At 40.5% G+C, this 12,534-nt stretch overlaps 1 protein-coding gene across 5 annotated transcripts in view; it reads left to right on the top strand.

The window, feature by feature from the left end:
• Positions 1-12,534, top strand: part of cux1 (cut-like homeobox 1) — an 80,145-nt gene that overhangs the window by 64,498 nt on the left and 3,113 nt on the right. For 4 of the 5 annotated variants that reach the window (XM_015370268.1, XM_015370267.1, XM_015370266.1 and 1 more), the window contains 2 exons: positions 1,411-1,678; positions 2,827-8,000. In XM_015370268.1, coding sequence (XP_015225754.1) covers positions 1,411-1,678; positions 2,827-3,328 — 770 coding nt within the window. In that variant the 3' untranslated portion in view covers positions 3,329-8,000. Of the gene's footprint in view, positions 1-1,410; positions 1,679-2,826; positions 8,001-9,722; positions 9,927-11,308; positions 11,422-11,512; positions 11,630-11,713; positions 11,798-12,534 lie in introns of those variants that run through there. The other variant, XM_015370269.1, reaches the window with a different exon arrangement.

Genomic DNA, 12,534 nt, shown 5'->3' with positions numbered 1-12,534 from the left:
CTCAAGCTTCTTCATTTAGCAAAAGTTAAATCTTGGTTCTGTTCAGATCTGGAGAAAATGACCCATCATTACCACACACATTTGGATTACTGTCATTCATTATAAAAAAAACAGGGACCAATCTTATCTTCAGCATGTCCACATGGTTGAAAACGCTCAACTCTCAACGGGATGAGAGACAGCTGCCTGTATCTTATTGGATTGGTTTTTCTTTTATTATTTTTCCTAATTTTTAAAAGGCTTAGCCCTAGCTTACCTGCAAGATCGTTTACATGACTGCACCATTTCTAGAACACTATAATCAAACAATAAACTATTGCTACAGGTTCCTAGAACCAGTTTGTAAAGGAAGAGGAGACAATGGATTTGTCATTGCTGCACTAAATATTCGGAACAGCTTAACCCTCAAAATAAGATCTGCCCATAGTTTGGATCCTTTTTTTAATTCATCTTAAAGCTCATTTATATTCCTTTGCATTTAAATAAGGCCTGACTCTGTACCCTACCTGTCCTAATTGGTCTTAACTTTTATTTTTATCATGTTTTATTGCAATGTGCTTGATTCATCAATGGTTTTATGAAAACTGTACAACACTGTGGTTCAGTTCCAGTCTTTCTTTAAAGTACTTTAGGTGAAATTGACAACATTACAATGGGATTTTGGCTGTGCAACTTAACCTCCCAGTAAAACCAATTTAGTTTTTTTTCTCTGTAGATAGATTAGAAATGCTAATGAAATGTTAGTTTTAAGGAGTTATTCATGTGAAAAATGATAAACAAAAATAGTTCTGTTAAAGCATACCTTTTCAGTAGCTTTATGATTTCAGACCCTCTTCTGTCCACGTTTACAAAGAAAGCTGCCTGTATTATGTAGTTTTCTAAGAGTTAACAAAACACAGAACTGCAGCACTCTTCTGTTCCTCCGTTTAGCTCAGGCTCGTTCTTGACTAGGGTTATTTTTTACTTGTTTCACTCTACCTGGAGTTGCCATTGGTGTCTGAGTTGAGCTGGATGCCAGTCGCTTTGGTGTCCCCACAACATTGGACCCAATAACATGTTGATGTCACATCTGCAGAACAGAGCGGGAACTTCTGACCTGCAGTAAATTCAGAAAAATGGGCTACAGGCTTATAGATGCATTGGAGCAGAACTACTGAGGTTTCTGCTTTCCAAACAATATTTTAGTTGTAAAGGGCCAAATAAAAAGATGTTTTTCATTAAAAAGTTAGATAATGTCTCTTTAATGAAAGCGCAGTAATAATGTATTTGTATCAAACACAGTTTAATTTAGGTTTGCGTTTCTTTTACGGTACCTTATTAAAGTTGCACCTTTTTAAGTTTTTATCAAATGTGTTTCTTTGATCCATTTTCTTCTGTTGTTTCAATTTCCAATGTTTTTCTGTCATCCAGCTTACATGAAAAGGCGGCTGAGCTCCCTGAGCGACGGCCATTCTGTGGACGGAGTTTTGTCGGGGCCCGATTACATGCAGGGCTCCCAGAGCCCGGGGGGCCAGCAGCAGCTGAAGAAGCCCAGGGTGGTCTTAGGCCCCGAGGAGAAGGAGGCCTTAAAGAAGGCATATCAGCAGAAGCCCTACCCTTCCCCTAAAACCATTGAGGAGCTGGCCTCCCAGCTCAACCTGAAGACCAGCACGGTCATCAACTGGTTTCATAATTACAGGTTAGTGCTCAGAGGAAAAACAACGGTTTTTAAATACGACACGCTGTCACCTAATGCTAGAATCAGATCGTACAGGGCTGCTATTTAATTTAACCTTCTGGGTTGAAATGTACATAAATATTTGGTTTAACCTTCCTAAGGTAAACTACAGGTTTCTCCCACATGTGTTGTTGCCATCAATAGACTTCTTCCATGGTCCTGGATAGATGTTTGGAAATTTCTCCATTTGAAACTGCCCAGTTAGCTGGTTTTTTAAACAATTAACAATGTTTTATATCTACGATTAGTGAAGCTTGACATCATCCTTATTTATGTATTCTGAACCAAGATCAGACCTACATTTGACTTAAATGTGCTGTTTGACACCCCTGATGTTTCTAGCTTCTACTGTCTAACTGTAGTTTTAACATTTGAAGGTATTTCTCTTTCATTGTCTTCTTTAACATTCAGGAAAAAGGTCCCACTACATTACGCAGCTTTCTTCATGGTGGTGCACTGTTCTTATGTTTCTTGGGGTAAAAAAAACTGTTTAAAAATGGAGCAACGGGCAAACATGAGGTTGCCTGACAGTTTAAAACCCAACCAATGTCAGCAAACCAGCTGCTTTAATTTAGCTCCTTCATTTCTGGTTTAAATGGGGATGAATGTAGAACCCAGAAGCTTCTTGGTGGCAACAAAACCTGATTGTTTGAGTTGAAATCCTTTAGAGCATTGATTCCCAGAGTTTGGGGATTAATTATAGTCTTAAGGTCCTCTACAGAGATGAAACTAAATGACAGAAATAAGGAAGAAAGATATTTGTGTTTAAAGAAATTAAAATATCACTTTGAAATGAATAAAAACAAATACTGTTTTTGTTGATGCAGATTTTATTACTATTAGACCCATCTTTAATACATTTTATTAACTGATTTAAATAAAATAAAACTTTGGTTCACGAGTCCGTTCTGGTTCCGTTCTGTGGGTCAGAAACCAGATTGTTTGGGACCTTTCTGGCTTCAAAGGGGCATTTCACCAAATATTATTAGGGATATGTTCATTTTTTCACATTGAACATGTGTGGATCAAAGTCCAATTTATGCCCCAAATGTTTATGAAATGTAATTGTCCGACTTTGACTCTGGGTTGAACTTGTGTTTCTGCTCTAGGTCACGCATCCGAAGGGAGCTTTTCATAGAGGAGATCCAGGCAGCTGGAGGGATGGGGCCTGGGAGTGAGGGGGGATCTCCTTCTCTCCGTGGGTCCAAATCAGGAGAAGGGGACAGCTGTGACGGGACAGAGTCTGAGGGCACGGTTGATACCCGCCAGGGACTGGGCATGGAGGATCACAGAGGGGCATGCAAAGACCAAGGCATGGAGGTAGAGTCTGAGGCAGGCGGCTCTAATAACTCCCCCTCACAGTTAGACTGCACCACCTCAGGCTTAGCTGGGCCGGGCTCCAGCTGTGGACAAACTGGACTGGGCATCTTCAGCCTCACAGAGGCTTCCTCCACTAGCTCTGCCTCGAGTACAAACATCCCAGCCTCTGGCTCGGCCAGAAACCCCAGGGACAACAATCTGCGCAAGAAGAAGGCAGCCAATCTCAATAACATCATCCACAGGCTGGAGAAGGCTGCCAGTAAAGAGGACCCCTCAGAGTGGGAGTTCTAGCTCCCTCTGACCCCCTCCCTCATCCTTATCGTCTCATAACCTCACGACCTCTAACCTTGGACCCCTCCTGCTCAGTTTCAGTCGGAGAGTGGACACAGCCAAAGTCAAGCTCAGCAGCCATTTTTATTGCATAGAAGCTTTCCAAAAAAAAAAAAAAGGAAAGAAACAAAGAGTGGTTGGCAAAACCCTTAAGAAGAAGATTTTACTGAGTACGTAGAAGAACAAAATAAGAGATTTGTCTCTCCTGTTTTTTTGTTTTTTTTTAAACTGAGTTTTGTTTTTGTACTGAGAAAAAGCACTTAACCGTCCTGCTGGCCTCTGGCCCTGCTGTACCTCCCCTTATCACCAGCCACTGGTGCACCAGACTGGTTAGCCCTGAGCTGGGGTCTGACCTGCAGCTGGGGTTCGAACCTGAACTCAGTATCACAGGCAAGGCCTGACACAGCAGCTGTCACAGTGATAGACACTGATAGAGACAGAAACTCTCTTACAAGAACTCTCACTTTCTTAAAGGAGATTTTTTTTTCCTCTCTTCTTCTCACCTCCCAAGTGTCCACAAACCTCCCCTCACTCAGTGAGACGCCTCATTTTTTTCACACTGTAGAGTGACTGTTACAAACCCTTTGCCTTTTTCACTCACTGCGTGTGTGTTTGTACGTTAGGGGGTTGTGTCTGCGTGCACCTGTGCGTGTGTTTTATGTGTGCGTGAGTGCGTATACACCTAAATGTGGTGCGTGTTCTTTTTCTCGGCAGCAGCATGTTTTTAAGTCGCTCCTACACTCTTCGGAGGGTAGAGGAAAGCCTGCTGGCTGAGCTGCCATGGTTACTGAAATAAGACGGATGAACTTTGACCTGTTCTGTCCCATATCCTGTCCTGCTGACAGCCATGTGATGGCCAGAAGGATCATTTTGAATTCCTCTCAAACATAGACGCTCATCTGAAGAGGAAGGAAGGAAGGAAGCACCTTTTCTATCTGCCTTCTTTTGACCCTTCTCTTCAGGATGAAGGATGATCTGTTTTTGATACTGCAATTTGGTTGCCAATAAGAGATTGCACAGTCTATCGACTCTAAAGAGTACAAAATAGGGAATTTTACCGAACATTTTTTTTAAATTAGTACAAAACGACAGAAAAGAAGACAGTTAAGGAGTTTCTGTTAGAATAAAAGCTAAACGGATTAGAGTGGAATAATGTTGCGTTTTTTTGGGTTGTTTTATTTTTAGATAAAACACAATGAATCCATGTAGTACTGTAGCTGTCTCACATGGTGTTGCTCTACGTGTGTCTCTTGTTTTCTTGGGTTGTACACGTCACAGCTGTGCATCACTACCGAAAAGAAACTCTCTGGTCACAAACCTGTTTTTATAGGCCAAATCAGGAAGAGTGTGTGCGTAGGTGTGAGTGTGTGTGTATTTTTGTGTGCATTTATACTTGCCTGCATGTAAGTCAGGGTTGAGGTCAATTCACACAGTAAAGTTTAAAAAGTATATTATAATCCTTGACTGAAAAAAGGAGGATTGGAGCACATTTTAAGTGCTGAACTCCATTATCTTGTTCTTTTTGCAGTTTTTATTTTTTTGTCAAAGTGAGTTCATCCCAACCCCTCCCCCTTCCTGTTTGTGAGTAGTCGCCCCCTCCCTGTTTTCTTCAGTCTATCCTGTATCCAGGGATAAATGTCTTTTTTTTTTGCATTGAATTCTACTGTAAACACTACAAACTTTAAGGCATATCACTCCCCCTCCCCGTCCTACACAAGCCCTCAGTGCCTGTCAGCCCACTGCCTCCCCCCCTTTGTGTGTGTGTGTGTTTATGTGCGCGCGCACGGACACATGCGTGCTCGTTTGCGAGCGACAGAGGAGCGTTTTTTTCAAATGAGTGGGGTCATATTTCGTATATCTACTTGCACACACTACTAGTGCACAACTGACACCCTTCTTTAAGCTGTTTGATGCGTTACCATTGCATTAATCTTCTCACAAAGTAGTGTAATACTATGATTTACTGTAGCTTGGTTTTATTGCTATTTTTGCATTTATAGTTTGGTTTTTATTCTGCTTATTTATAGGTGCTGTATTTTTTTTTCCATTTAATGTCTTATCATATGAGTTGTCTATTTTTTAAGGGATTATACTGTTCCTGAGGGCAAGTAACATTTTTATTATTAGACGTATAGACTGCCGGCAGTATTGGTTAATATTTACAAAGATGTACTAGTTCTCATTTGTTTGTATATTCATGAATCCTAAAGTTTAGTGTCATTTCAATAGCTTTGGAAATGTGTTTGCTTCACTTCATGCTCCCATAAGCATAAAAGCTCTTACCACAACTGTTATGCTCTTAAACTGCTAGCTAGAGAATCAAAGGACATATCAAGATCACTGAATATATGTTAGTCTGTTTATCTTCTATTCTGGGGTAATGATATTTTTATTTTTGTTTTGTTTTTTTTCCTTGGGCAAGCCCAACACTAACACTCAGCAGAGCACACAACTTCGCCCATTTATAGACCATGTGAACGTGATCAACTGGTCCGCATTTGTACTCAAACAAAAAAAAAAAAAAGGTCAAATGAAATAATCTAAACTTGAGAAGCACGCTCACTTGAAAGAGGTCATATCTGCCAAATTGAGATTAGAGAAGCGTACCAGCCAGCAGGACGTGCTGCGCCATATCGAGCAGAGATAGCCAGCCTATGATTATGCAGAATTTCTATTGCAGTTAGCAAACAAAGCACTTATGAGGATTTCTTGGTGACTTAAACCTCGGACAGGGTCTGTAAACACTACGACGGAGTACCATCCCAGGAATCCTGGGAAGTGTTTGCCTTTTTTTTTTTTTAACCAGTGGTTGTGAACCAAGCACAGACTCTCATCCGAATCTGAACACTAAAAATAACTAGGTGGCCGTGCCCATGTCCAACACGATAAACTATAATCCTGTCCAAACTACAGATGACTCTGACACAATAAGCTGTTGTCCTGTACAGTTGTAGATATTATAACTAAGCACCTGTTTTGGTCTCCGTACTTGCCCCCCCCTCACCCAACCTCCCTCCTGACTGGTTCATCCAGATTTCCTGTTAGCCAACAAGGTCTTTGCACTGATGCTGGGATTGGATTTTCTAGAATGGGTGCATCTTGGTGGTTCATTAAAGTAAATCACACATTGTGATATATTTAATGTGTTGATTTTAGAAAATGATTTGAACTTACAGTCAATGAAAACCTACAATTCAGTTTCTCAGTACATTAAAACAAAGCTTTAGACTTAAAAGATATATTTAATTACAAAAAGTGATAACTGGAATGTTTATGTACTTTCCTCTGTATGTTTTATGTTTGAATTACTGCCTCGGTGTGGCAGGAAAAGGAAGAGATTCGTTCAGTTTTGTTGAAGTCTTCCAGGTTCCTTTATCGCAGGTCTGGGGTCTTCATCTTGACAATAGCTATGGGCGCAAATAATCGGCTGGAAGGCCTGATCAGATCGAAAAGTTATTATATAAACATGTCAGACTGAAGGATTTAATCCGACTGGGAAAAAATGTCATTCTGAAAAAGAGGGATTTTCCTCGGGTCGCCATTTCGATCGGGATCCGTTTACACACCCATTCAGATCATTGGCGTAAAATAAACACTCAGCGTATGTGCCTGACGTTTTTTCATAAATTTGACAGTTTTGTGCCTGTTTAAATGATTTAATCTGCTCGAACCCTTGGTACGTGTATACACACGACATGATCCGATCATGTTCTTTAGTGTCCTTAAACAAATTTATAATTTTTGATGAAGGTTTGGATCCAATTAGGAAAATGTTGCACTTGTGTTTATAGATTTGCATTGATACGGGCAAAACCCACCCTAAAGAAGAATTAAACTCTGATTTCTGTAAAACTCATCTCCGCAGAGGAGTGTAAATGGATCCTAAATCCTGCTTTGGATTCAGTAGAACTCGAGTTTAGAAACTGAGTTTGGGTTTTTTATTGGCTTCAAATCCCAAAATTTAATAAAAAATTAAGCTGATTTAATTTTTCACTTCAAATTAAATATGATGCACCTGTCTCAAATTCTTTAAGCACATCAAGGTCCTTCTGCAGACAACTCTGGACCAGCAGGAACATGGCTTGTTGTACCAACCAAAAGAATCTGTTTAAAACACACACAAAAACATAAAAAGCACTTAACCCATCACTTATGTCATCAACCCGCCTAAAACATGCGAGATCATCAGATTTGTGCCTTTATCTGCCAAGCAGGGCACCAAACTAGTGATGTCATTAGACAGTTTTAGCTGATATCTCACTTCAAATTCACGCTTTTTTCTTACAAACTCCTCTTGGTACTGGAAACGTTTCTCAGACTGCAGGGATGCAAACTTATTTTTGTGTTATGTTTCAATCCAGGTCCTCATGTCCCCGTCCCCCCCGCCCTCAAAGCATTTTCTTGTGTTGTACATAAACTAGCAGCAAAACAAAAAGGCCAGAGCATAGAATGAAGGAGGAAGCATGCAGAAACAGCAGCATACACTGTAAGAACACTGAATTTATTCACCGGGCATTTTTGTAATTATTTTTTCTTAACGCATCAGTTTTTGCTGTGACATTAAAAACGGCACTACATGTATTGATAATGACGCGTGCCAATTCTTCTGGGTTCTTCTGGAGGAAAAAAAAAACAAAAAGAAAAAAACAGAAGGAGAAAGTCGGATGTAAATAGGGAGCCGATTGGATTTGCAGCGCGCTTCTCGTTTGAAAGGCAGGAGAGGAGAGAAGGGACGATTCAGGACTTTTTCCATGATCCACAGATATTTTTCTACAAATTTAAATCAGATTATTCTATACACTGTTGAATAACATTGTAAAGGTGTAACAGATGCTGTATATCATATCTTGTTTTGTTTTTTTTTTCTGAAGTTGTGAAAGCTTTACTGTATGATCTGTTTTGAAGTAGTAGTTGTTAGTTGTGATGGAAGCCCGAACCGCAGCAGCAGCACTGGTCAACATATTCAGGAGAAGAAGAGAAACATAAAAACAATATAAAAAAAAAAAAAAAAAGAGAGAGAGAGGAAACCTCAGATGTTTTTTTGTAATACTTTTAGAATATATCCTAAGAAGTGTTTTTTCCTTGTTTGTAAGGAAACACTTTCTGAATCAGCGGTGCTGTATGCATAGCACACTCAGTAATACATTTATTAACACGCAGCACAGCACAAAACACTCAGCCTTCTTAAACACCCCCCCCCCCCTCTGCTTCCTTCAGGCCCATCCGGGTGTGTCTGTGTTCCCCTCTCACTATCGTTGGCTCATTTATAGTCTTAAGCCATCATCTCTTAGATCCCTCAGCTGACAGATCAACTCTGGAACAATAAACGGTTCAAGACGGAGCAAAAAAAATAAAATAATAATAAAAAAAAAGCCAAATGGTGACGTAGTTTTTCCACGTCTGTCGAGAGGCGCTCAGCAGATTTAGTTGTGTTGCTACCTAGTGTCGTCTCTTCTGTTTGCTCTTAGCTTGAACAACAGTGTAGTCTGACAACCAAATGACCTGGAGGGAGACCTGTACCCCGTCCCCCCACATATTCCTCTCTTCCTCCCCCCTTTTGGAAAGCTTTAAGATGCTCGTTGAGGCTTTAGCAGGTTCAGAGTGTTTCTAAATGATTCATTTTATTTCATTTTTTTTTTCAAACCCGCCATCAACAACGTGGAAGTAATAATCCTCATAACTTCTCCCACTGCTTATTTTGTGAGTGTGTGAGAGCAAGCGGACGTGTGTGTGTTGTAGAACAAGAGGCTGCATGACTGTAAAGGGATGTTACAATGTTTTTATTCTGTTTGGGTTGTTCCTTTATTTTTTTTTTATAAATATATATATATATGTGGTTTCTTCGGCACTTCTGTCACTCCTGAGATGCTTTTATTTCTCTGTCCTTCGGGGTGTCCCTCTGTTTGGTTTTCCTTTCCTCATGTATCATGGTTTCTTTTAGCTTTCTATTTACTAAACGTATCATGTTGTTTGTTCTCAGCACTGTAAAACAGTCCCTTCTACGACATTTGAAAAGCAATATCACTGTATGAAACGTTCACAATGTATTTGTTATGATTGACATTTGATTCATCATCATTATTATTCACATGCACCCTAGGTGTGATAATTGAAGTAAATCTCTTTTATACAAATACTAAAAGTGTGCTTCTGTTGTTTTCTGTTTTTAAATGCATGGTTCCCAAACAAAGTATTCTCAGAGAAAGAGTCTAGGTGAGGTTTAGATGAATGCTTAGGGTTTTCAGGGATGTTTTGGACTCCTTTGCCATTTCCCTCAGGTGAGTCCCTTTAAAAGCTACTTATAACTTCAGAAAGGAAGTCGGACCGTCTGTTAAATGATCTTTGCGCTCCGCAGGCCGTTACTCTGAGCTGCAGATGGAGTTCTCTGCTGCTGTGCGCACCAGCGCAGAGCAGAAGGAGCTGATCCTGAAGCTGGAGCACGACCTGAGCACCATCCAGGCCATGTCCTCCCTGCCTCGGCCCGACGCCGATGGGTCGGAGGTCAGCAACATGGGAAACATCCCAGAGCCGATCAAAGAGGCCTCTGCAGCTTTTACAGGTGTGTACTTGGTTTGTGATTTAAGTTGATTCTGATCTTTATGTCATATGGAGGCATGTTAGTCCTGAATTGTTTCGGTTTATCCTAGTTACACTACAGCACAGTCAAATCAGATGATAGTAGATAGCAGAGATGTTAATAGAACCTAAAAAAATGCTGGAAACAAAAGTTATATGGAGTCATTTAGGAAAGAGACGCAGTTCAGGATAGCAGCACTGGGCCATGAGTACTTTCTGTTAGAGAAATGGGTCAGTCATAATCTATTAGGGAAGAAGGTTCAGCTAAATATAGATAGTAGGGTCAGATGTCATCTCTATGGAAAAGAGACAATGGTTAAACAATCAACGGCAGCCGTAGCTTCATCATTGGCCTAGTTTAGCAACACATAGCTGTTGCTAAACTAGCATGAGCCGGAGGTACTTTCTATTGCAGTAAAAGCACAGAAGGTTCAATTAAAGAAGACACAAATGTTTTCTGTGGCTTTCCCAGAGAGAGATGCACAGCTAAACAGAGAAATTAGCAGAAAAAGTAGGAGTATGCACATTTTATAGAAGCAATCTCTCAGTCGATGTAGATAAACAAGAAGAGGATGAAACCAAGGTGCTTTTGTGTCTTCGGTCCACTTAAACTCAGACTGAACTCAATTAAAAATCTCATGTCCTTTAACCAAAAAGGTCTGCTTTTTGAATTTCAAGCTGCTGTAAATCTCATTTAGAGAGAAGCTCATTTGTTAAAGGCATCTCTCTGCCCTCCAAACTATATATCCTCCCTTGAGGATTAGCTACAGTTTGATTTATTTAAGGTGTATATTAAGGAGAAACGGCCTCTAGGAGGGAAACAAGCTTCTTTCTGGCAAATCTGAGCCGCAGTGGCTGCAAGGTTAAGATAAGAGAATAGACGGCTTACATCATCCAGCCCTTATACAACAGAAGGCCTGGTGTTCTTTGATTTGGCTCAGGGGTTATCAATGGAAGTAAAGTTTCTGTGACAGCTTGATGTCAAATCAAAACACGTTGCTAAAATCCCTGTGCAGCTTATCCAAGATTAGAAAAAAACCTTTGCAAAGGATGATGTCTGATTTCATTCTCATCCTTTGATTATTCAAAGTAAAAAAAACAAAAAAACAATTCATGGTAATGATGAAAAAGGTTTACATTTTACCTCAGTCTGGGCATTGGATAAGGGCTTGGCACATTTTGAAAAATGTCACTGAGACAGTAAATCTAGCCTAAATACCTCTTAGATCACAGACTAGAGAGGATGTCTGATAAGGGGATCACTCTCCATGCCTTCTATCTTCTGATGCAACAAAATCCATGTAAACAATGAGCACATGATTGCCTTTAGGTGTTTGTTTCATCCTTTCTGCCATTTATCTCCAGGATCAGTTGTGAGCCCCCACCTTGAGCTTCCTCAGGGCCAGATGGACTCTCTGCTCTCCATCATCTCCAGCCAAAGGGAGAGGTTCCGCTCTCGCAACCAGGAGCTGGAAGCCGTGAGTCACAGACACAGATTGTAAGGATATCCCTGTTTGTGTTATTCGATGAATGAAATCCTAATGCATGGTTCCCATCTGACCCCTGCAGGAAAACCGCTCCATGCAGCAGACCATGCAGGCCCTGCAGGGCGAGCTGGACAGCCTGAGGGCCGACAACATAAAGCTCTATGAGAAAATCAAGTTCCTGCAGAGCTACCCGGGCAGAGTGCGTCTTCATTCAGTTTTTAGTGGGTTAAACTCTGGAGATAGCTTAAAGAAAACTCAGATCTGTCATGTTACTGTGTTACAGGCCGGAGGCAGCGATGACACTGTGATGCGCTACTCCTCCCAGTACGAGGAGAGATTGGATCCATTTGCTTCCTTCAGTAAGAGGGTATGAAACACACAGCTCAGTACTTCAGTTCAGATTGATTTTCCTGTTTTAAAGACCTCTAGTTCCCTGTAGGATGGTCCTCAACCGTCTGATTATCTCTGTGGTTGGTTGTCAGTGTGCAAACTTACCTTTGCAAATAAAATGTGAGCTAATACCAGGAGATCATTACAAGTACAAATGTTTGAATGAGGATCATAAAAATATGCAAAGCAGGATTCCTGGAACAATAAACTGCTTATTTTTTCTTTTTTTCATTACCCACAACCTCTGTTCTTTATACCCTTTAATCTCTGGTTTAACCTGCACTCAAATTTCTTTAACTGGGTTCGGTTTTTTCAATGAAATCCTTAGGTTTTGCTGTTTTTTTATCTAACAAAGACATTATTTTTTATTAAGCTGTGATGAAACTACAATAATCCCATGCAGATTTTTGATTTTTATGAATTTTATTTGCTTTTTCAGATGCTGTTAAAATGAAAAGTACTAGAAAGCAGAGATAAAGGCTTGCGACCCTACAGGTTGGGCTGCACATTAGCGCAGTCGGTAGCACTGCTGCCTTGCAGCGAGAAGGTCAGGGAAGTGTTGGCCTAGTGGTTAGTGCATAGAGCCCCACAGGTCGTCACTCGGGCTCCCTGAGCCAGACCCTTAACCTCAGACTACTCCTCTGTAGCCACATATTAGTAGCTGCCAGCCTTAAAAAAACTATATATATATATATATATATATATATATATATA

This window comes from Cyprinodon variegatus, unplaced genomic scaffold (genome assembly GCF_000732505.1).
Source record: "Cyprinodon variegatus isolate N-32 unplaced genomic scaffold, C_variegatus-1.0 Scaffold44, whole genome shotgun sequence".
NCBI lineage: Eukaryota > Metazoa > Chordata > Actinopteri > Cyprinodontiformes > Cyprinodontidae > Cyprinodon > Cyprinodon variegatus.
The sequence above is the reverse complement of the archived record's forward strand: the minus strand, read 5'-3'. Positions and strand labels throughout refer to the sequence as shown.